The 22,119-nt window shown below is 52.4% G+C and overlaps 2 protein-coding genes and 1 pseudogene across 14 annotated transcripts; all 3 read right to left on the bottom strand.

Annotated features, from left to right (window-relative positions):
* Positions 1–29: 29 nt before the first annotated feature.
* On the bottom strand, positions 30–10,600 carry TMC4 (transmembrane channel like 4). 7 transcript variants are annotated; one of them, XM_016130867.2, is made up of 15 exons: positions 10,194–10,600; positions 9,708–9,921; positions 7,863–8,008; positions 7,520–7,752; positions 7,282–7,403; positions 3,735–3,882; positions 3,036–3,203; positions 2,704–2,867; positions 2,320–2,446; positions 1,958–2,055; positions 1,396–1,579; positions 907–1,037; positions 652–807; positions 372–450; positions 30–281 (listed from the first exon to the last, which is right to left on the bottom strand). In XM_016130867.2, the coding sequence occupies exons 1-15, from the start codon at positions 10,483–10,485 to the stop codon at positions 216–218; spliced, it is 2,328 nt and encodes a 775-aa protein (XP_015986353.2). In that variant the 5' UTR covers positions 10,486–10,600; the 3' UTR covers positions 30–215. The 7 variants fall into 7 exon arrangements, with proteins under 7 accessions (XP_015986353.2, XP_036088188.1, XP_036088187.1 ...); XM_036232295.1 differs by having other exon boundaries at positions 10,407–10,600; XM_036232294.1 differs by lacking the exon at positions 652–807.
* A 168-nt stretch (positions 10,601–10,768) lies between these two features.
* MBOAT7 (membrane bound O-acyltransferase domain containing 7) lies at positions 10,769–22,104 on the bottom strand. 7 transcript variants are annotated; one of them, XM_016130878.2, is made up of 8 exons: positions 21,954–22,104; positions 21,142–21,220; positions 20,883–21,012; positions 20,186–20,312; positions 18,206–18,365; positions 16,726–17,086; positions 14,712–14,888; positions 10,769–11,747 (listed from the first exon to the last, which is right to left on the bottom strand). In XM_016130878.2, the coding sequence occupies exons 2-8, from the start codon at positions 21,215–21,217 to the stop codon at positions 11,360–11,362; spliced, it is 1,419 nt and encodes a 472-aa protein (XP_015986364.1). In that variant the 5' UTR covers positions 21,218–21,220; positions 21,954–22,104; the 3' UTR covers positions 10,769–11,359. The 7 variants fall into 7 exon arrangements, with proteins under 7 accessions (XP_015986364.1, XP_015986365.1, XP_015986366.1 ...); XM_016130879.2 differs by having other exon boundaries at positions 21,837–21,969; XM_016130880.2 differs by lacking the exon at positions 21,954–22,104 and adding an exon at positions 21,690–21,830.
* LOC118611744 lies at positions 14,387–14,505 on the bottom strand (annotated as a pseudogene).
* Positions 22,105–22,119: the final 15 nt, after the last annotated feature.

The following is a 22,119-nucleotide window of genomic DNA, read 5'->3' as shown; positions in this document are numbered from 1 at the left end:
TCCGGTCGCAAATTTCAAAGAGCGCACAGTAGTCTCTGCTGTGTTTATTGATACAAGAATAAGGTTCATCACAGTCAGGATGTTCAGAGCCCTGGAAATCTCAGAAACCCAAGGCTGGAAGGAAGTGCATTCTTCTCCAGTTCTCTCATTTCACAGATGACATGGTCTAGGCAGGTCTGGGTCTGAAAGTGAGAGTCTGAGCCAGACTAGGGAGGTCAAAGAGCCCTGTTGGAGCTTAGCGCCACAGCGCGCTGTGCTAGGAAGACTTTATTCTGCGCCTCCTGTGGTAAAGGGTAAAGAGAGGCGGTGAGACAGACATGTCCCTTTCCATATCCCCCAAGACCCCTTCCCAGGGATCCGGCCTGGCTCACCGTCTCTATCTGCCGTTTGAGCTCAGAAATGAGGCGTCCATATGAGTTAGCCAGTGTCAGTGTATACACCATCAGAATGCTAGAGGAGACAGGAATAAAAGCCACTCTCCAAACGCTCTTAGGATATTTTCATATGGCTCCCTAGAAACCCAGGATCTGGACACTGTCCCCGCTTCTTCAGACCCAGGAGTCCACGTCCCCAGCCCCCTCCTTTCTTCCAACCCCGGAGTTTAGGTCCCCAGTCTCCTCCTCTCGGACGCAGGCAGCAGGGCCTCCTCACCTAGAGATCAGCAGAAGGGGCACAGCAAATGCCTGGGTTCCCAGGAAAAAGATAAAGTTCTGGATGGTCTGAGGGAGGCTGGAAATAGACTCAGGGATCTGGGCCCAGATGGACGACTGTCCCCGGAATGGACCACACAGCTTAGAAGGTGGGATCCTGAAGTCAGAGGCAGGAGGAGCTCAACGATGGCCAAGAGTCATAATGCTGGATGAGGGTGGAGGGAGGGACAGAGAGGTAGGCGCCTCTCACACTTACAGGAAGATGCTATAAAGCACAGGAACCGCGGAGATGGCCAGACCGAGGAGAAGGACCAGAGGGAAAAAGAAATTTGCCATGGAGGCCCGAAAGGTGCGGGAGGCCGGAGAGCAGACAGAGAAGAGGGCAAACTGGAGGGGGAAGGAGGAAATCTGAGACACAAGAGTGGCACCCAGATTCTTTTCTTCATCCATGAGTCCTGGCCCCCTTCTTAGGATCCAGGAGTCCCAGTCCTTTCCCACCATCAGACCCAAGAGTCCCGTCCCCTCTTCCCTCAGACCTAAAAGTGGGATACCCTAGGCTTCTCCTAATATATCCAGGAGTCTGTCCTCCAAACCCCTCCTCTTTCAGAATCCAGTAATCCGAGACTTTTAATATCCTCCTCCCCAAGGGCCCACGAGTTACACCCCTCAGTCTCCTCATCCCCCAACGCCCAGAAGCCCAGGCCCCAATACCTCCAGCTCCAGACCGATGCTCCCCACCCCTCACCTTCTTCAAATAGAAGAGCAGTAGGAACTTGGCTGTGTTGAGTAAGGGCAGCAGAGGGCAGAAAAAGCTCCCCACCCAGACCACCGTCTGCGCGTAGATGAGCCCTAGCACCTCAAAGGGCACTTGGAATTCTTGGGTTCCCACCACGCGACGCAGTGTCCCGGGACAGAAACCGCAGAACAGTCTGAGGAGCGGAGGGGCGGGGGTGGGGGGAGGGAGGGGGAGGGGGTGGGGGAAGGGAGGCGGGGCGGTTCGGGAGTGAGCGTGGGGCGGGGGAAAGCCGAGTCAGAGGGGGTTTCCCCGCCTCTACCATCCCACCTACCAATCAGGAGTGAGCATATCCGAGGGAGGGCAGAGTTGTCAAGGTTCTGGAGGGGGTGTGTCAAGAGGGTGGGGCCAACGGGAAGTAACTACCTAACAGGTGAAAGGGCGGGGTCTGCAGACTTCGGGCAATGAAAGAGAGACAGGGCTAGAAAGGGGGCGGGGTGAAGGGAAAGAAACAGGATGATGGGTGGGGCCCTCTCTGAAAGGGGCGGGGCCGCAGCGGGGTCTGGGCTCTCACTTCAGAGGGAACTGGATGAGCAGCATGACAGCCACACCAGTCAACAGATCAAAAAGCAAGAGTCTGTACATCTCCTGTCCCAGCCGAGTCTCCCAGCACTAAGGAAGGAAAACAGGAGTCAGAAAGACCTCAGGACGCAGGCACCCGAAGCCCAAGCATCCGAGTCTCGAAATCACAAGTAGATGAGATTCAATCAATACTTCCTCTGCGGGTCTTCGGTTTTTCAAACATCCATACCTCTGTCCTCAAGGGGAGGGTGTTTTAGCACCCCATACTCTTCTTTCCTCCCAGATCAGGAGTCTGGACCCACCAGGCTCCTTTCCTTCAAGGACCTGGGAATCCTGGCCTGTTGTCCTCCTCACCGGAAGTTCTTTGTAGTTGTAGCCACAGGTTTTGCACTCTCCAGCCTCCGCATTGCCCCCGCAGGTGATTTGATTCCAGAGGGAGAGAAGCAGGACCAGCAGGGAGGCCAGGCGGAGAAACATGGTCCTGGAAAGGGAGAGAAAGGGAATCAGCCCTCACCAGGTGTGTGGCGTGTGCCAGGCCGCTCTGTGCAGAACGTGCTCACGAATCTCCCCATCTTACAAATGAAAGAACTGAGGCTCCGTGGGAGAGAGGGTTTGAATTTGAATCCGGATCTAATTGGATCCCATATTTCGGGATTTCCGTGTTTTATCTGCCAGAACCAACGACCCTCGACCAACCCGCCCCGCCATCGTCTCCAGCCCACCCCAAAAGGCTGGAACCTGAGCAGGATTAATATGATCTGGCGGCTCCTGGTGTAGCCCTCCAGTGGGGCAATGAGCTTGAACATGGGTGGCAGCACGAAGTTGACCACTGAGATGAATATGGACGGAAGGTAATCCACCCCAAGCTTTAACAGTGGCATCTGCAGGACAGGGGGCCACTCCTAGGAGGGAGTGGGACCAAGAGAATAGGCTCTGGGGTCCTGGAGAAGGCAAGCTTGATGTCCTCCCCCAGCCTCTTCTTCCCTCAGCATCCTGAAGTCTGATGGCCAAACATAACCACCCATCCCTCCTAAGATCCCAGGAATCTTAGACCTCAGACCCCTCCACACCTGTAGCTCCACAGTGAACTCTGTAGCCCAGTAAACACCGTAGAAGGCTGCCCCCAGGAGCGTGACCACCAGCAGGTTGAGCAGTACCCGCACTGACCACATCCTGGCTTGCTGGCCTAGGGTCCGCACCGCAGCTCGGCGCCGCACCACTGCTTCCTCTAGCTCCACCTGAGGCCAACAGAGAAGTCCATTTGGGTGCCGTTCCCTCAGGCCCAGCCGGGGGCCCAGAACCCTGGCTCAACTAGAACTGATATAGCAAAACTCCTCTGAGGACTTCTGTAATCCTCCTCTCAGTCCCTCCAAGGCCCTCCAGGTGACAATTTAGGTCTCCTGGCCCTGCCCTTACAGGCCCCGCTCAGCATCGGAAGCCACACCAAGGCCCCGCCCATCGCTCATGCCTGGTGCAGGAGTTGCAGTTCTACTTTATCAAGCCCTTTCTGGCCACGCCCTTCTCAACTTCGAACCAAGGCGCTTTAGATCCCACCCCTTTCCTGCTGCAAGCCTTTTCCTGTACCCTTTGACCTCAGGCATCCCCGCAGCCTCCTCCCAACCCTCTCATTCCCCAAGGACCACCTCCTTAGAAGATAGCTTTACCTAGCATCCCCTCTGAAGCCCCATCCCTCTTCTAGGCCCCGCCCACTATCTCAGCCCCTCCCCTCCAGCCCCTATCTGGTTGTAGGTCTCGCTTCCTAAGCACACCTGCAACTCGTAGAGGATAATGCGTTGGCGTAGCCGCACGTGGACATCCCCGCTGAGGCCAAAGTCCCAGGCAGAGAACACCCAGTGGCTGTAGCTGGTCAGGACGCCGGATTCAGCCAGCAATGTCTGCTTCAGTCCGGACACCGAGCTAAGAGAGGCGAGATGCGGGAGGCGGGATGTGTGGCAGAGCAGCCATGTGCGGGTGGGGGCTGGGAGGCAAACAGGAAAAATACACCCCAAGACCTTGGGCATTTGGCGAACTGCTACCTGGTAGAGAAAGTCAGAAGCAGAAACACGATACAATCCTTGGAGCCGAAGACCAAGAGAGAGATTCCGAGATAAACCCTGATATCAGACACCTGACAGATACCTAGGAAACAGCGACCCAGATCCAGGACAAAGACCCTGGGGAGAGACAAGTGTAGAGAGCCCCAAATGGGACAGAGTCAGAGAAAGGGAGAAAAAGACTCATTGAGGAGGAAAAGACCTAGAAAGAGGGGTCAAGGATTCAGGGAAAGGGAGGGACAGATACCCTCCCTTTCTGGTAGGGGAGAAAGACAGACTCAGAGAAGAGGAGGGGAGGCAAAGAAGAGAGAGGGGCAAAGACCTGGGGCAGGGAACAGAGCCAGCAAAAGGGAAAGAAACAGCAAACTGGGCAGAGGGAGCCCATTCCACCTTTCTTGCTCTGGTGCAAGCCTCCACCACTTCTCCAGTGGATGGCCACAGACGTCTCTCAGATCTCCGTGCTTCCACCTGTCCCCTTGGAATCCTTTCTGTTTTTGAGCCAGTGCAGATCAGATGGGATTTCCTATTCAAACCTTCTCCACAGCTGCTCTCTGCTCCTGACATGGAGGCTCCATCACACAGCCAGGGCCCACCCAATCCGGCCCTACCTACTTCTCAAAGCTCAGATTCTGTCCCTCCTCCCCATCCTCCTGGCCTTTCATTACTCAGATTACCCCAAAGCTTTTTCCACCACAGGACCTTTGCACTAACAGTTACTTCTGCCTGGAATACCCCTGTCTCAACTATCCACCTGGCTGGCTCCTTTTCGTCCTGGTCTCCATCTGCAGGTCACCTCCTCAGAGAATCCTTTACTGACCCCTCCACCTCATGAGGGTCCCCAGTCCTCTATTTTCTATTTTATATTATTCTCTATTTTACGGGGTGGCAAACTACAGCCTGAGGACAAAGTCCTGTTTTTTGTAAATAAAGTTTTATTGGAATAGCCATCCCCAATTATATACATACTGTTTATAGATGTTTTTGTCCTGCCACTGTGGAGTGTAGAAACTGAGACCCTATGGCCCACAAAGATGCAAATATTTTCTGCCTGCCCTTTACTTTTTTATCAGAAAAAAATATGCTGATCTCTGCTGTATCATATCATGAAGGCCTGGTATGTGAGTGTATCAACTCACCTGTAAGGTAATCAATCATATGGAATATGCAAGTGTAGCAAATGAACATTGTGCACCTTAAAATTATACAATGTTATATATCGATTATATCAGAAAAAGCTGGACATATCATTCCATTTGTTTTCTACATAGCTTTGCTCCCAAACTGAAATGGTTGATTTGCTTGTTTAGTTATTTAACAGTCTATCTCACAGTTTATCTTCCCTACTAGACTGTGTGGGCAGTGTGATAGCTGAAAGGGTCTTGAAGAAGCTTCTGGAGGCTGGTCATGTTCAATTTCTTGTTAGGAGTGGTTTGTGCATTTTTCTGGATGTGTGTGATATTTTTAAAAATAAAAATATATACAGTTAACTAATATTTGACAAGGGAGCCCACATACTCAATGGGGAAGCACAGTCTCTTCAACAGAGTTGGGAAAACTGGATGACAACATGCAGAAAAATGAAATTGGATTCCTATCTTGTGCCACTCACAAATATCAACTCAAAATGGATTAAAGACTTAATCATAAAACCCCAAACTATGAAACTCCTAGAAAAAAACATAGAGGAACGTCTCCTTGACATTAGTCTTAGCAACAGTTTTTGGGGATGTGACACCAAGAGCACAAGCAACAAAAACAAAAATTAATAAGTGGGACTACATCGAACTAAAAAGCTTCTGACAGCAAAAGAAACCATCAACAAAATGAAAAAGCAGTCTACCAAATGGGAGAAAATATTTGTAAATCATATACCTGATAAGAAGTTAATATCCAAAATATATACAACTCAATAGCAAAAAAATAAAACATAAAAATCCTGATTTTAAAATGGTTAGAGGAATTGAAAAGATATTTTTCTAAAGATGTGCAACTGGCCGACAGGTACATGAAAAGATGCTCAACATCACTCACCAGTGGAAAAATACAAATGAAAACCACAATGAAACACCATCTCACACTTGTCAGAATGGCCATGATCAATAAATCAACAAACAACACATGCTGGTGATGATGTGGAGAAAAGGGAACCCTCATGCACTGTTGGAATGTAAGTTGGTGCAGCCATCATGGAAAACACTATGGAAGTGCCTCAAAAAAATTAAAACTAGAACTACCGTATGACCCAGTAATTCCTCTTTTGGGTATCTATTGAAAGGGACTGAAATCATTATCTGCAAGAGGTATCTGCACTCTCAAGTTCATTGCCACATTATTCAAAATAGCCAAGACATGGAAACAAACTCACCAGGAGCTGTGGGGACATTTGGGAGAAATGGGGAGATGTGGGTCAAAGAAACAGACTTCCAGTTGTGAGCTGAATAATATCCAGTGTGATGACTGTAGTTAATGACACCATACTACATACTTGCAACTTGCTAAAAGAGTAGATCTTAAAAGTTCTCACCATAAAAAATAGGGAGTAATTATGTGATATGATGAAGGAATCATATGTAAGTATGTCAAATCAACTGTAAGGTAATCATATTACATATATCAAATCAACAGACTATATGTTAAATGTATACAATGTTACATATCAATTATCTCAAAAAGCTGAGAAAGTTCGATGTAAAAAGAAATCCAAAATTGATTACTTGTCACCACCCTGGTCCAAGTAAGCCACCATGAATTCCCACCTGAATTGCTGCAACAACCTTGCCCTGTAATGTGACACATAATTGACTCATTTATGGCTTACTGCTTATCTCTTGTCTCCCTGCTAAAATGTCAGCTCTGCCAGGACATAATCTGCTGGCTTTTTGTTTGTTTGTTCTACTGTGTATTTTGCAAACTGCCTAGAACAATGGCTGGCACATAGTAGCTGCTCCATAAATATTTGTTGTATAAATGAATGACCAACTGCTATTTGTTTTCGGTATCTTGCATCTCCCTTCCAGAAAAGATGTGATTAATTTGCTTGCTTGTTGAATAACACACCTTCCCCAATAGACTCTAAGCCACAAGAGGGTAAAAGTTCCCATCTTTATCCTTGGCCCTGAGCCCTTAAGCATTTAAAAAATTGACTTTAACTCAGAGAAAAAGGGATCACAGAGACTCAGGGCTCCTGGGGAGGGACTTTTACCAGCACTGCTCTCCCCCACCCCAGTGGTCCAGAGTCTAGGTGTGCAGGGGTGTCACTGACCGATGCAGGATGAGCACCAGGGACAGGAGGCCGATGGCAAAGGTAGAGCACAGGTAGGAGACTGCCAGGCGCGGGCGTGGAGGGTAGAACCCGTAGAAGAGAGGGGACCATTCTAGAAAACCCTGGGGATAAAAGGGAAGAGCAGGGGTCACCGTGGGACTGGCAGGGGCGGGGTTCACGGAGCTGTGTGATCACTGCAGCTCTGAGGAGGTCTCCCAGAGGAGGTCCAGGCACTCACCTCCCCCGAGAGCAGGTTGAAGACCTGGGAGGGGAAGGTGATCAGGCCCTGGGGGTGGGGGTTGTAGGAGCCACAGGGTGAGGAGGGGTCAGGGCCAGGGGGACCCGGGGGAGCTCCGTCCAGCCAGGCGGGCAGCAGTGTCATGGAGGCCTTCAACACGGAGGCCAGCACGTTGAGAAGCAGCAGGAAGCGCAGCAGCAAGAAGTAGGATTCAGTGCCGGCTCCAAACTGGCCTGCGAGGGGTGGCAGAGAGGACTCGGGCTCCTTTCTGAGGTGGGACCGACCCCTCCACCCCACCTCCCTGAGACCCAGGAGTCCGGCCGCCCCCCAAACCCCATCGCACCCCCAATTCTCTTCAGCGTCCATGCCCAGGGCTCAAAGCTGCGCAAGCCTTCCCACATCTTCTCCTTGGACCTCCGGAACATCAGGGCCCGGTGTGCCGCTCTGGACCCTGAGCCCTGGGCCACTTGGTCCCTGGTGTAGCTCTGCCTGGAAAGAAACAGAGGCAGAAAATGAAGGCCCTAGCAGCCCCAGATGGAAACCACCCAGATGCAGAAGTAACCCGACAGCACATTGCTGTGAGTTCTTGACACGGATACTCTAGAGCGATGAAAAGAAACACATGATACTAAGCAGGCAGCCAGGAGGAACGGCAGGACTGCGGGGTCTACTGACTGGGGTCCCAGAGCCAGGGCAGAGGTGAGCGCTGGTTTGAGGAGTGCAGACCCAGAGGGCCCAGCTCTGAAGAGCAAGAAAGTGATAGTGTACAATCTTGCGAGGGGGGCATGTGGGGTGCTTTTGGACACTGTGGTGTCTTTCATTCTACATGAGGTTCACCTGTGCCTGCACTATTAGGAATACTCTTTGCATCTGGACATCATTTTCCCTGCGCTTACCTGTAGGCAAATATCAGAGTGAACATTAAAAAAACAAAAACAAAAAAGAAAGATGTGATATCCTGACTGCTAATGAGAAAGATATATTTGGTCTCCAACCCGTTTTTTTGGCACACAGCTCCTAAAACCCAAGGGATTTCCTAAGTGCTGAGAACAATTAAGCTGTCTTGTTATGTTAATGAGTGACAGCTGGAAAGCACTCAAGGGTAGGGCCTGGCTGTCAGTGGAACCGACCAGGTGACTAGGAGTTTGGACTGCTCATCCCCACACGCCCATCCTAGGAGGGGAGTGGGGCTGGAAGGTTGAATCAGTCAGCAATGCCAATGACTTACTTGATCACGTCTATGTAGGAAGTTTCCATAAAAACTCAAAGGATGGGTTCAGAGAGCTTCTGGGTTGGTGAACACGTGAAGATTTGGGGTGAGTGGTGACCTCTGAGAGGGCATGGAAGCTTTTTCGTTTCCTTCCTCATACCTGGTCCTATGAAGCTCTTCCATTTTGCTGTTCGAGTTATATTCAATAACCAATGATCTAGTAAATAAACTTTCTCTGTGATTTGTGACCTGTTCTGGCAATTTAATTGAACCTGAGGAGGGGGTTGTGGGAACCTCCAATCTATAGCCAGTGGATCAGAAGCTCAGGTGACAACCTGGACTTGTGACTGGGGGCAGTTTTGTAGGACTAAGCCTTTCACCTATGGGGTCTGATGCTGTCTCCAGGTAGATAATGCCAGAACTGTGTTAGATTGTAGGACACCAGGAGAATTGCCTAATGGCATTGAGGGGACCCCTCCCACACCCATGGGAATTGTGTCAGAATGACAAAGAAACAAGAGTCAGTTTCAAGAGCCGCCTGAGCAGCCACACGGACCCCATTTTTGGAAGGGCCTTGCCCTGGCTTCTAGTGTCCTGCTGTTGTGGTCTTGAAATGTGTAATAATGATTTAAACAAGAGACCCAGTGTTTCCATTTTTCAGTGGGCCCTGCAACGTATGTTGAGGGAGAGAGGAGAGGAGTGAGGAGTGTCAGGTTCAGAAGTGGAGGAGGCAAAGATAGGGAAGGATACAAAACAGAGAGGGAAAAACGAATGACAGATTTCAGACCCATAGAGAGAGTGAGAAGCTTGGAGGGAGAGAATGCAAACCTGGGAGGGAGAAGTGAGTCCAGAACCATGGAAGACTCCTTGGAATCAGAGAGGCAGAGACACTGACAGGGAAGAGGAGACCCAGACGGGCAGGAAGGATAGGAAGGGGCGCAGATAGACCCCAGCAGGTGGGAGGGAGGTGGACCTCACCTGTGTGTCCGTCTGGCCTGCATGGGCCAGGGCAGTTCCCGGGAAGTAGGGGGGTCCCGCAGCTCTTTTGGGGAGCCTTCTGCGAAGGCCTGGATACTCCTTTCTCCATCCTCCTCCTCCTTTTCCAGTGCCCCCCAAAGCGGCACCCCAGGACCTCGGTACCGAAGGGTGGCTGCACTGGGGAGCTCACTGAGCACTGAGGACAGTGACGGACCTGGGAAGGACAGGGACTGGGAGGACCCAGGAGTCCGGGCCCCAAGCCTCCTCCCTCAGACCTGGGGGTTCCAGGTTCCCTGCTTCCCAGCCCCAACTCCCTCAGACCCAGGGGTCCAGGCTCCCAAGTCCCTCCCTAAGCACTAAGGTGAACCCTCCAGGCCCCTCCTACCCCAGGGCTGAGGAGTCCTTTACTCAATTTCCTGTTCCCTCTTAGGTAGACTTTTGCTACCACGGCCCCTCCCATTCCTCAGATTTCCCATTTCCACCTACCCTTTCTCCCCTTGGACTCCAGTCGAGGTCTCAGACCCCTCTCCATGACCCAGGAATCCCAGCCTCTGGTTCCCTTCTCTCCAAGAAACCTAATCATCGAAACCCCTCCCCCTTTTGCCCTCTGGACCCCGGCGTCCAGCCTTTCATTCTCCACCTCCCTGGGAACTTCCACTAGCCCCAAGGGTTTCGACTCGAACTTCCCAGCTCCCCCACCTGCCCTGGGCTCCCGGGGTGCTGGCCACTCCATGGTAGAGCCCCGGGCCTCAGGCTCCCACGCAGGAATCTCTTCCATGGCCCAGGTGCAGTTGTTCTGGTCTCTAGGGTGCAGCTGGGCAGGGCCTGCCTGAGGGAAGGGTGGGGCCTGGGACAGGTTGTACCTGGGCACCAGGTGGCCGGGGCGGGAATACGTGTACTTCCTATAACCTGTCAGGGCCACTGCTCCGAAAGGTCCCCTGGGAACTGAAGTCCACAGGTATCATTGTGGCTCCTGGGGGCTGAGGCACCATAGCACACAGGAGTCAGTGGCACAAGTCCCCACATTGGTTGGTCACCCAGATACCCTACATTCCACAGGGTCTGTGTGCAACACTTTATTGGGTGAGAGTCACACATTCTGATGCTGTTAGGCCACAGGATGACAAGAGAGTGACAGGAGTGCTGGGGCCCTGAGGTGGCTCAGATGAAAGCTGCAAGAACGGTGGTCCCCAGGCTTGCTCTTCTGAGCCTGATTCCCCTTTGTGGAGCGGGAAGGTTGTGTTTACTTCCAGGCCTGAAACACTGGTGTAGCAGAAGTGGGGCAAAGCCACCAGAGGTGCCCCACACCCAGAAGCTCCCCTGGGCTCCTCCCCGGCGGAAAGCAGAAGGAAACTTGCTCTTGGGCCCTGCTGTTGCAGCGGAGGGTGGTCTGGCTCCCTGAACATCCACAAGCTGTGGCAGGGATAAAGGAAAAGTCTTGTATGGACAGCATCTGGGTTTTACAGGAGGGACATGGCCTTTTGGAACTCTCAGGGTAGCAGGCAGGAAAACAGGGGACCCCTCAGCGGTGCTTCATGAAAAGCAGAGCACTGGGCAGGGACAGGGAATCCTCTCCAGGCCCCAAGCACATCAAGGACTCTCTGGGAAAGGAGCCAGCAGCCAGAGTTCCTGGGCAAAAGCCTTCGATCGCTTTACTCCTCCCGGAGATTTTCCGGGGCAAGGCTGGTGGCCTGGGACCCCGTCTTCCGCCGGCTGGGGCTGTGCCCACCCAAAGCCAGCCCCAGGCCCAGGGCCACCAGCGCAAGGACATGAATGCAGAAGTAGATGGAGGCCCAGTAACGGAGGGTCTGGCCCAGTGAGAGCAGCACAAAGCCCATGCTCATGTAGTCATAGGCACGCATTTTTAGGAACCAGTGCACCCAGTCCCAGGCCCGCTGCCCACCAGGTCCAAGCCGCCCCCGCAGTGCCGACTCCAGCCGCCCCTCTGCTGCCAGGCACAGTGGGATGGTCAGGAAGCTCAGGTAGTAGCCAGGGTGGAGGCCATGCCAGTAGGCGCTCAGCAGCATGGTCCAGGCACTCCTGCAGGAGGAAAGGGAGTGAGACCCTGGGGTCTAAGCCCTCAACCCCTCCTTCCTCAGATCTAGGAGTCTTTACTCTCTTTTCACCCACAGACTCAGACTCCGGTTGCAGCTTCCACAGAGGACTGAGCCTGTGGCCTTCTGGGGGGTTGGGAGCTGGGGTGAAGGTTGTTCTTGCCCATGGCATCCACTTTTCCCTCTGGCACATCAGGGGGCTTGAAGTACAAAAATCACCTAAGACAATAGTGCCAAACACCACGTTCTTCAAAGTGTAAGTGTCCATAAGAAGGTTGCATTTTCCTTGGCCATCTCTTCAAAAAACCTAATGTTTGAGAATCTTTCCTCGGTCTTTTGGATACAGATGTAAATCTTTGAAAAGGCAAAATAAGCCTGCAGAAAGCCTTCAGCCCAGGGATGTTTTTCTCGAGGCCTGAGAGCCATCTCTTTGAAACCTAATCATCATAGAAGACAGAGAGCTGTCTTCTGGCCACTCTGGGGGTGCATCCTAGGCCTGGCCCACTGTAGCCACTTGTTTGTCAGAGATAGCTTATTCTTCAGGTCGAGACCACTGTTTAACACAGGGGTACCCCAATTACCAGGTGAATTAGGGATGGATGTGAAAGGAGGCATGGCAAACAGCACCGCTGAGCCCTCTTCTGTGCAGACAAGTTATGGTTTCTCTTGAGAACATGCTGCGTAAAGGCCAGTAAAGGACAGGGTGTAAAAAGGTGAAATTTATTTCTGTCTTGGTAACACCATTAGTGGTGACTTGTGATGCACAACACCATCTGGTTTAATGCATATCCAATAACAAAACTGTGATCTTTGTTTCCTACTTACGGTAGAGAATTCTCTGGGGCAGGATGCTATCTCCAATAGGGGACAGGACAGGAGGATACACACCCAGGGATTTCAAACCTGTCCTCTACCCAATTTGCATCCATCCCCATGTTTCCTTCTCCATTTTGCTGCCTTTCCATGCAGCAAACATTCTCCCAAGACTCATCTGTGCTCCTCCTTGGCATGTTCCCTTCTGTTCCTTCATGAACCTGCTCCAATCTGCCTTTCACATCTGCCCTCTAAACTGCCCCATCAAGGGTACCTCCTTCCATCGCACCCAACCCAGTGATCCCCGCTTCCTTCATTGTACTGATCACTCCTTCCTCTTTGAAATATTGGTGCTCTCGGCTGCCTTCCAGGAGTGCTTTGCTGACGGTCCTTCCATCTCATGGCTGTGTCTTGGTTGCCCTTCCCCTGGTCCGCTTTCTTACCTTTGGCACTACTGACATTTAGGGCTGGGTGGTTCTTTGGTGTGAGGGGCTGTCCTGTGTTGAGCTGCATCCCTGCCTTCTACCTACAAGATGCCAGGAGCCATAACCTCCTGGTTATGACAAAAACATCCCCAAGGTAGATGGGGTAAAGGGAGTCAAATATAAGGGGGTAGGGGGGTGGTGAAGTGGGTAAAGGGGATCAAATACATGGTAGCTGAGGGAAACTGGACTTTTGGTGGTAAACATGCAATAGAATGTACAGATGTGAAATTATTACGTACACCTGAAAATTATATAATTGTATTAACCAATGTTATCCTAATAGTTTGTGAAAAAAAATATATACACGTGTGTATATATACATACACACACACACACACACACACACGTGTATGTGTGTGTGTGTGTATATGAAGTCCCCAGACATTGCCAAATGCCCCCGGGGGTGTGACTCAATTGCCCCAGTTGAGAACCCCTGGTTTGAATACTGTGTGCTTTGGGACATGCCTCTCAGCCCCCAAGCTTTAAGTATCATTTGTCTATACCTGATGACACTCAAGGGTCCAGTTCTTATCAGCCTTTCTCTTAAGCATCAGAATCACATAACTAACAGTCTATCCGATAACCCCAGCTAGAAATCTAACAGTCACTCCAAAGTCACTTCGGTTTAGCAAGACTAAACCAAAGGCTCGCTTCCTTATACCACCCACTTCCGAAACTTCCTCGTGCCTGGGCCTCCCCTTCTTGGGAATTGGCTCTTGTATGCTCTCAGTCACTCACACTCAGCACTTGGGCATCGTGTTTCATTTCCTGTCTTTCTCATGTCCCACATCCAGTCCATATCAAGCCCCAAGTCCACCTCTCAAATCCATCCACTTCCAGCCACTGTTCTCCACTCCAGGCCACCATCACCTCCTGCCTGGCCAGCCCCGGTGGGTTACCTAACCTGTCTGAGCTTTGATCTCCTTATCTTTAAAAGGGGGACAAGAGTTCCTACTTCCTAAAGTTGGAAAGGTAAGGTCTGGTACGAAGTCTCCACTCAAGAAATATCAGATGAGTAAAGAATAACAGAGCTAATATATTGTGAGCACTCAGCTGGCAGGCCTCACACATGCTTTATCTTGCTTAATCCTTATGCGAAACTAGCAAGCAGGTAACAGCAGTACCCCATTTAACAGAGGATGCAGAACATACTCAAGGTTCCTTAGTAATTGGTGGCTGATATTCTGTAAAGCCTGGCTACCGAGCCAAGGGGGCTCTGTACACTGCTTCTTTTTTTCTTTTTCTTTTTTAGGTGAGGCAACCCTTGGTTGACCTCACAGATTGTAAGGACCTTGTCAGCTTACAATCCCTTATTTTTTATTTTTTATGCCTACAGCACCTGCTCTTCCTAGGTGGTCTCCTATCCAAGTACTAACCAGGCCCGACCCTGCTTAGCTTCCGAGATCAGATGGGATGGGGCTCGTTCAGGGTAGCAAAGCGGTAGACTACAGTACACTGCTTCTGTCTGACCAGGCTGACTTTACAGAAGTAGACACTGAGGCCCAGAGTAACACATATCAGCAGCTGAACAGGCTCAAAAAACTATAACTCTCATGGTCCTCCAGGTCCAAGGCTCGGCCAGTGAAGGGGTAGGTAGCTCCAGGCGCTGCTGGGAGATGTAGATCTGGGCAGTCCCAGGGGGGCAGGCTCACCTGAGGACGTAGGAGCGGGCAGGCGCGCTCTTGTAGATGTACTGTGCCAGCCACCACTGCACCGTCATGTTCCAGTAGCGCATGCCATCCCGCACCCGCACGCAGAAGTCGGTGCCGTAGCAGTCAATGTTGCGGATGGTCTCATAGTCGTACTCCAGGGCAGCCGCCTTCTCCGGACTGGGGGGTGGAGGGTGAAGGTGGGGGACAGACATGCAGCTCAGCCAGGTCCCTTTCCAACACTGGCTACTGTCCCAGCCCCGATGCTAAGGAAAGGGTTTGCGTGCAGCCAACAGCCCTCTGGCTGTCATGTTGGCTAGGGCATCAGGGGAGGGTAGCCCAGAGGGAGCCTTTCTGAGGGAGGAGGTAGAGTTGGGGGCGCAGAGTTCACCAGCGAGGGGGTTCTCTTGGCAATGGGGCCTGCAACAGCTTCAAAAAGCCTTTGAAGGGTTACAGTTGCTAGGCTACGAGTCCCTAGCAACCTGAACCTTCAGTCTTTCATGCTAGGGAAAGGCTTTCCTTAGCAACTGAGCTCAGTGTATTCAGAGAAGCCTCCGAAAGTGGTCCTTTCTCAGTTGCAGGACACTGCAGTTGCTAGGGAAGTAGCATCCCCAGCAATGAGGTGGGCCATGGCTTTTCTTGGCCCACTTGGGTGATATCTGGGTGGTCTCTGTTGCTAGGGAAAGGGCATTCCTTAGCAATAAGGCCGGGATGTTGAGAAAAGCTTCTGGAAAAGGCCTTATGATTGTTCAAGAAGTGTCATCCCCAGTAATGTGGTGGTTCCTGGGACACTGCTGCCAACAGCTCCAGTGGTGGTGGTGTGGGAACATCCTTGGCCCACTGAAACCTCTGATGGCTTCTAATAATGGAGGCGGAGGCATCACCTAAGAGTGGGTGAGCAGGTTTAAAAAAGCTTTCAGTCCCCACCTGACATTTTCTGGAGATGCCCTCCTCAGGAACTGGAGGTCCACCCATGGTTACTAAGGCAGTGAAAATAAATTCACATGGGGGTGCCACCTCCCCCACAATGGAATGGCAGCTCCTGTCTACTAGGGAATGGCCCACCCTGTCTAGGAGGAGTAACTTATAATTGACATTGATGAGGGGGTTGCTCCCCCAACCCCGGCTGTGGCAGAATATCATGGGTGATAGGAACAGAAGGGCAACCCATTTCCCATTGCTAAGGGCACCATTTCCCTAGCAACACAAGAGGAACCTTCCTTAGCAACAAGACAGCTCAGTGTTATCAGCAATGTGACTTACCTAGCAGTGAAGAAGTTAGGTGGGTAGCATTACCAGCAACAAAGTCAACTCATCATTACCAGGGGCACAAACTTCCTCAGCAATAGTAGGAGGGTGATCTAGGGTTGCTAGGAATGGTGCCCACCACTCTGCTGAAGGCCAGTAGTCAGGGATGCCATTTTCTTAGAAACTGAGAGCAACTGCAGGCTATGTGATGACAGTACATAGAGGGGATGGCAGGTAGGGAGATTCTGGCTCCTAGCAAAGGAGCAGTTTAGGGCGTAACATTTCCATACCAAAAAAGAGCCACTGGTCTGGCAGGAAGGGGCAAACCATAGCTGCTAGAGAACCTGGTTCCCAAGCAAATAAGGGTGGTCCAGTTGCCAGGGAACTGTTTTCCTAGCAACAAAGGGGAACCCAATACTGCCCAACGATGGCATCCTGAGGAACCAGAAACAATTGGGTTATTGGGGTGACGTTTCTATGGTAACAAAGGTGCGGCACATGGTTGCTAAGATACCATTTTCCTTTTCCTAGCAACAGAGAGCAATTTGCCATACCAAGGAGTGACAAGCACTAGCAGCAAGGGGCAATCTGTAGGTATCAGGAGTGCTGCTCTCTAGGAGAGGGGAAGGCGGGCTGTGGTGGCTCAGGGGCGACACTAACAACAGGTGGTGAACCTGCCCCGTGCTCTCCTCCCTATTAGGGGCAGGGCCAGGCTGTGGTGGTGATAGGGCCTGCTGGGTCTTGGGCCACCTCCCTCCCGCCACCTGACCTGCTGGGGGGTGGGCAATGGAGGGTGGGGCCGCCCCCGGCCCGGGCTTTGGCTGCCACGGGGTAGGCCCCGAAACCCGCGGCAATGCAGCCACATTCGGCCACAATCCAGGCCACGTAGAAGCGCATGCGGAAGGCGAAGAAGACTGGGATCATGTAGAAGAGGCGGGCAGGCAGCGGGCGGGCGTAGAAGGCATCTTCGCGCACAGCCTCCAGTGGGAAGAGGTGCGAGGACAGCAGGAACAGCAGCCCAAAGAGTGGCGCCGGCCAGGCCCGGCGTAGCAGGGGCCGCAGGCTGGGTACAGCGCCTGGGAAGGGCTGCTCCAGCCAGTCCAGGTATGTGCGGTAGCGGAAGAACGGGCCTGTGGCGGGGGAAGGGCAGCTGGTCAGAAATGGGACGGCGGGAGGGATGCAGGGCTCAAGTCTGGGGTGGGGCAAGTAAAGGCGGACAGAAGGAAGCAGGTACAGGGGTGGGATGTGACATCCAGAGGGAGAGGACAAACACCCAGACAGAGACGTAGAAGCAGAGGGGAGGACAAAGGACGCAGTAGGAAAGCAGGCCAGACATTTAGAGAGAGGGACAAAGACCCATAGAGGGAGGGGAACTAAGGCTCTGAGATGGAGAGTCAGACCCTGAGAAAGGGGGTGAGCCCGATGTGACTGAAAGAAAGCACAGCAGTGTGGCCGGGGCTGGACCCGGAACCAGGAGGGCTTGGGGTTTTGTTCTCAGTGCTAGGAAACCATGTGGCCCATTCACCTTTCACAAGAGCTGAGCTGCCTGGGGCAGCAGAGGGGCAATGATGGAAAACAGAAGGCTGTTGCAGTATTTTAGATAAAATGATGGCCTGGCCTAGAGAGGGAACAGTGAGGATTAATAGAAGGACAACTATTATAAGTCTTACATGTTACAGAAGGCCTCATAGTGTTTGATTTCATTCTAAAATGTGCATGACAAGCAAATCTACAGATAGAAAGTCATCCAGTGGTTTCCAGTGACTGAGGGAGGACAGAGGTTTGAGGGATGATGGCCAAAGGGTGTTGGGTTTCTTTCTGGGATGATGAAACTGTTCTAGAAGTAGGTAGTGAAGACCTTACACAACTCCATGAACATAATACAAAGTAGCCAACTGGACATAGTTATAAGTGGGAGGCAATGTCAGTTACGTTCAACAAAATTACCATCAAAAAGAAAACCTTCTATGAGGTCAACAATAATGACACATATTTTATGAAACTAAAACAGAATCACAAGCCATGAATGTTTGTTCCCTGGGCAGCAGGAACACCATGTGAACAGATTTTTCTCTTTATCTGTTTACTCCCAAAAAGCTACAAGGAATCGCTTAGGCTGAAAGCAGTCTATCCTCCTCTGGGGGAGCCCAGGGTCCAGTGCAAGAGTCAGACATAGAAGCTCACCTTCAGAGCAGCAGATGCTGGGATGAAGACAGAGGGGAGGCAGGCCTGGAGGCAGGCACACTCACCTGTCATGATTCCCACGTAGCAGTAGCTGTAGCTGAGTGTCTCCATTAGAGAGGGCACATCGGGCAGCAGCCCCAGGCTGGGCCCCTTGCTGAAGCCTGAGGCCATTTCCTTCCTCTGGGCCAGGTGCAGGTCCTGTACCTCACTGGCCAGACTCACCAGCTGAGAGGAAGGGGCGGGGGACAGGTCAGACCTGGGACTCCTCACACTATCTCCTTTAAGCTAGGCCTCTCAGCACCAATTGATGCTGGCCGTGCAGCTGGGAGCCTAGTTCTACCCCTGGGGAACACTGGAGTCGGAAGTAAGGGCATCTTAGTGCCTCTCTGATGAAAGGCGTGGCCTGGAACTCACCCCTGGGCCCACCTGTGTTCCTTCTGTGCTCTATCCTTCTGTGTTCTGCAGTTTAGGGGTTTAGATATCTCCCACTCTCATGACTCAAACTTGACCCCTGGCCAGGACTTCTCCTCCAGCCCCTAACCTATTTATCAACTTGCCTCTTATCAATTAATACTCAGGTGTCCACTGGGCACCTCAAATTTCACACATGCAAAGTAGAACCTGGTGTTACCCCAGAGCGGATTGTTTCCAGGCTCTCCCTGCAGGCAATGGCACCACCATCCAATTACTCACTCAGGCCAGAAACTTTCCTAACTCCCCTTATCCCCTTAAGTTGCTCTAGCTTGTTGCTTTTGTTCTGCTTCCATCACTGGGCTGAATATGCTCAGCCTGCCCCTCCAGGTCTGCTCTGTACCCTTCTCCACACAGAGGCAAGACTGGCCCTAAGTCAACAAGCCTCTGCGTCTTCCAGTTTCTCTTGATTGAGTCGACAGAGAGCCCCAGGCAGGAATGGAGGAAGGCAAGACAAACAGCTGGGGTTTTGTAGGTCACACTGGGCTAGCATGACCCTGAATAGATTGTCTCTAAGTAGGTGCCTGTACACAAACCTTGTCCTCCCAGACTCCCCGACCTGACCCTCCTCCTTGGGCCCAGGGCTAGTACAGGCTCTGACTACTAGTCCAGGCCTCCTGCACTGTTCCTGTGGCTCCTCCATGTCCTGCCCACCCCATTGTAAGTAACTTCTCAAGTTATCCTGGATGTGGTATTTCCTGTTGGGACTCTGACTGACTTACTAAGGTCCAGGTCAAGTTGACATCATGTCTACCAGCTAAATTTTGACTAAGGAGCCCGACTGCAATCCACCTTCCCTCCCTATTGCAATCTCCTCAAAGCACTCCAAGTCTTTATTTAAACATGTAAATCTGGTCACATCACCTCTTCTGGCAACAAACCCAAAAACCTTTTCCAGGGCACCTTGGGCCCCTACAGGTAGAAGCCCAAGCTCTCTACACTAGCCAACAAGGCCCTTTGTGGTTCAGCGCCTGGTGTCCCTTCTATTTCCCTCTCTTGAACATTCCACGTAGCTGAAAAACCAGCCATGTTGGAAGTCAGCCTGCTGTTCCTGCATCCTGAAAGGCCCATCTCTTCCCCCAGCCAAGCAATGTTTGCCTGTCCTGAGCCCCCATCCTGAAGAGACGTGGTTTGCTCCTCGCATGACTGTTCTGTTCACCAATATGTTGCTGGAGTCCAGCGCACAGTGGGAACTCACGGCTTTTCAGTTTGTGATGGGGCCTGGGTATCTGTTGTCACCCATCTTCCCAGGTGATTTAGAGCCAGACCTGGGTGTCCTGGTTTTGTGCCCTTAAGATAACTGCCTTCTCCCCAGAGAGGTTTTCCTCCTTTGCAAAATGGCTTGCTCCAAAATGCAAGGAGTGCAAGTTGGTGAGCACTCAGCTTGGCCTTTGGCACCCATGTGGACATTACTTGGGATAACTCTTTGCCCTGGGGAAGAGCTGAGATGTCAAGTCCAGCCCCTGTGGAGTGTGGCCACCCCTCCCCTGACCCCCATGGAAATGGCAGGGCAGAGGAGGTGAAGTTGAGGGGTTAATTGGCACAAAGGCGGGGGGGAGGAGGGGGAGTCTGACCTTCAGTGTCAGCAGCAGCTGGACAGCATTGGTGAAGGGTGTGGGAGTGGGCAGGCCCAGCAGGCTGAGTGCTCGGAAGAACAGGAGGTAGGAGAAGGTCCAGGCTAGGGCCAGGGCGTGGCAGGAGCTGGGGCAGAGGCAGGAGGCGGTAGTGCTGAGCAGTGCTGAGTGCGGGGACCTTGCCTCTGCCTCCCCCAAATTCTAGCTACAAATACTCCCCAACCTCTCACCTTCAGAGATAGAAAATGGGGGCAAAGGGATGGGGACAGAATGAACATAATTTTGAATGAACAAGATTGAAACAGTGGGAGAAGAGGCATAGCCATATAAAAATGCATAGCAACAGAGAAAAGAGAATGAGAAGAAGTTAAGAGAAACTTCAGGGTGAAGACCCTTTAATCCATTTTGTACTGTGAGGAGGGGAAGAGAGAGAGAATTCGGATATGAATGGTGGCAGGACCAGCAGACAAGTAATATCCTCCTCTCTCCCAAATGAATCCATAACATGGATGTAGAAGACAAGGATAGACAGGGACAAGACTCAGAAAAAAGCAGAAGAGGAAAAAAACAAAACAAAACAGACGAATGATAGAGAAACAAGGGGTAAACAAGAGATTGAGGCAGAAACAGAGAAAGACCCAAAGAGGAAACAGGTTGCTTTTTCACCTCCACCATTCTCTCCCACCCCTATCCTCACCAGGGTTGGGCCTGAATGAGGGCCCAGGTCCCAAGGATGGTGACCAGAGAATGTAAAGTGTGGGGGCCACAGGTGAACAAGGTGAGCCCCAGGCCCACAGCTGCTGCTCCCCATCTCTTCAGCCCAGGTCCTGCAGGGAGAAGAGACAGCATAAGCCTGAGACCTTCCAGTCGTCCCCCCCCCCCCCCGCCGGGGCCCACCCCCCTACCTCGCCAGCTCCCCTCATCTTATTTTCCTCTGGGGAGGGAACCTGACTCACCAGCTTTCTTAAAGAGGAAGCCGATGGGGATGGAGATAAGAAGAACCACTAGATATGTCCATTCTTCCGGCGACATGGTCTGGGGGAGGGACAGAGGTTCGTAGTGAGAACCCAGAAGTCCAAGTCCGCAGCCCCTCCCCCTTTGAGGATTCAGGAATCTGCTCCCTGGTTCCCAGTCGTCCAGGACGGAGAAGTCCCGCCCTTGGCTCCTCTCTTCTGAGAGAACATGAGTCCAGACCTCCAGGCTTTTCTTCCTTTGACGACAGAGGATTCCAGCCCCAGGTCCGTCTTTTGAGAACCCAGGCCTCCAGCCCCCTCCTCCTTCGAGGATCCGGCGACCCTGCCTCTCTCTTCTGGTCCCCCAGCCCTTTCCTCTTCGACACGCAGGTCTCCAGACACCCCCAGCCAGTCTTCGAGAGGATTCAGAGGAGCCCAAGCCTCCAGCCTCCACTTCTTTCGGAGCTCGGTACCCCTCCTACTTGAAACCTGAGAACGGACCCCACCTGGGTCTTAGGCACCCTCTCTAGCCCCACTTTGGTTGCGCGCACCCAGTGCTGACGGGTCCGCCCCGGCAAAGCCACAGGCGGTTACTCCAGCTGAAGCTCGGCCGCGCTCCAGCGCCGCCCCCGCACCCGGTCAGGCAGCCGATGCGCAGAGACCCCACCGCGTCTCTGGGAGCCCCCATCCAAGCCCACCTGGGCCCGGCTCCACGCCTCCAGCCGGGCAGGAAGCGGCCGAGCGGTCCCCGCCCGCAGTCCACCCGGGTCTGGCCACTCCTCCCCGCCTCGCACGTCCCCGCCTCTCTTGCTGACCCGCCGGGCTGCGCGATCCGGGGCCACGTGGGTGCCCTAGTCAGGCTCTGGAAGGGGTAGGGAAGGAGCTAGCACGCGGCACCAGGAGCACAAGTTCACAGCTGAACCAGGACCCGGGATATACCCAGCAGCAGTACACAAGGGGCGGGGCTTCGGGTTCCGGAAG

This window comes from Rousettus aegyptiacus, unplaced genomic scaffold, assembly GCF_014176215.1.
Source record: "Rousettus aegyptiacus isolate mRouAeg1 unplaced genomic scaffold, mRouAeg1.p scaffold_m13_p_14, whole genome shotgun sequence".
Lineage (NCBI taxonomy): Eukaryota > Metazoa > Chordata > Mammalia > Chiroptera > Pteropodidae > Rousettus > Rousettus aegyptiacus.
This window is presented reverse-complemented; position numbering and strand designations above follow the sequence as displayed.

Coding starts and splice junctions, on each gene's coding strand:
- MBOAT7 (XM_016130878.2), bottom strand. CDS start 21,217: ATGTCGCCGGAAGAATGGACATATCTAGTGGTTCTTCTTATCTCCATC. Junction 20,313..20,882: donor CTCATTCAGGCCCAACCCTG/GTGAGGATAGGG, acceptor CCTCTGCCCCAG/CTCCTGCCACGCCCTGGCCC. Junction 18,366..20,185: donor AGCTGCTGCTGACACTGAAG/GTCAGACTCCCC, acceptor CCTTCCTCTCAG/CTGGTGAGTCTGGCCAGTGA.
- TMC4 (XM_016130867.2), bottom strand. CDS start 10,485: ATGGAAGAGATTCCTGCGTGGGAGCCTGAGGCCCGGGGCTCTACCATG. Junction 1,580..1,957: donor CTCATCCAGTTCCCTCTGAA/GTGAGAGCCCAG, acceptor TCCGCTCCTCAG/ACTGTTCTGCGGTTTCTGTC. Junction 808..906: donor GTGCTTTATAGCATCTTCCT/GTAAGTGTGAGA, acceptor CTCTGACTTCAG/GATCCCACCTTCTAAGCTGT.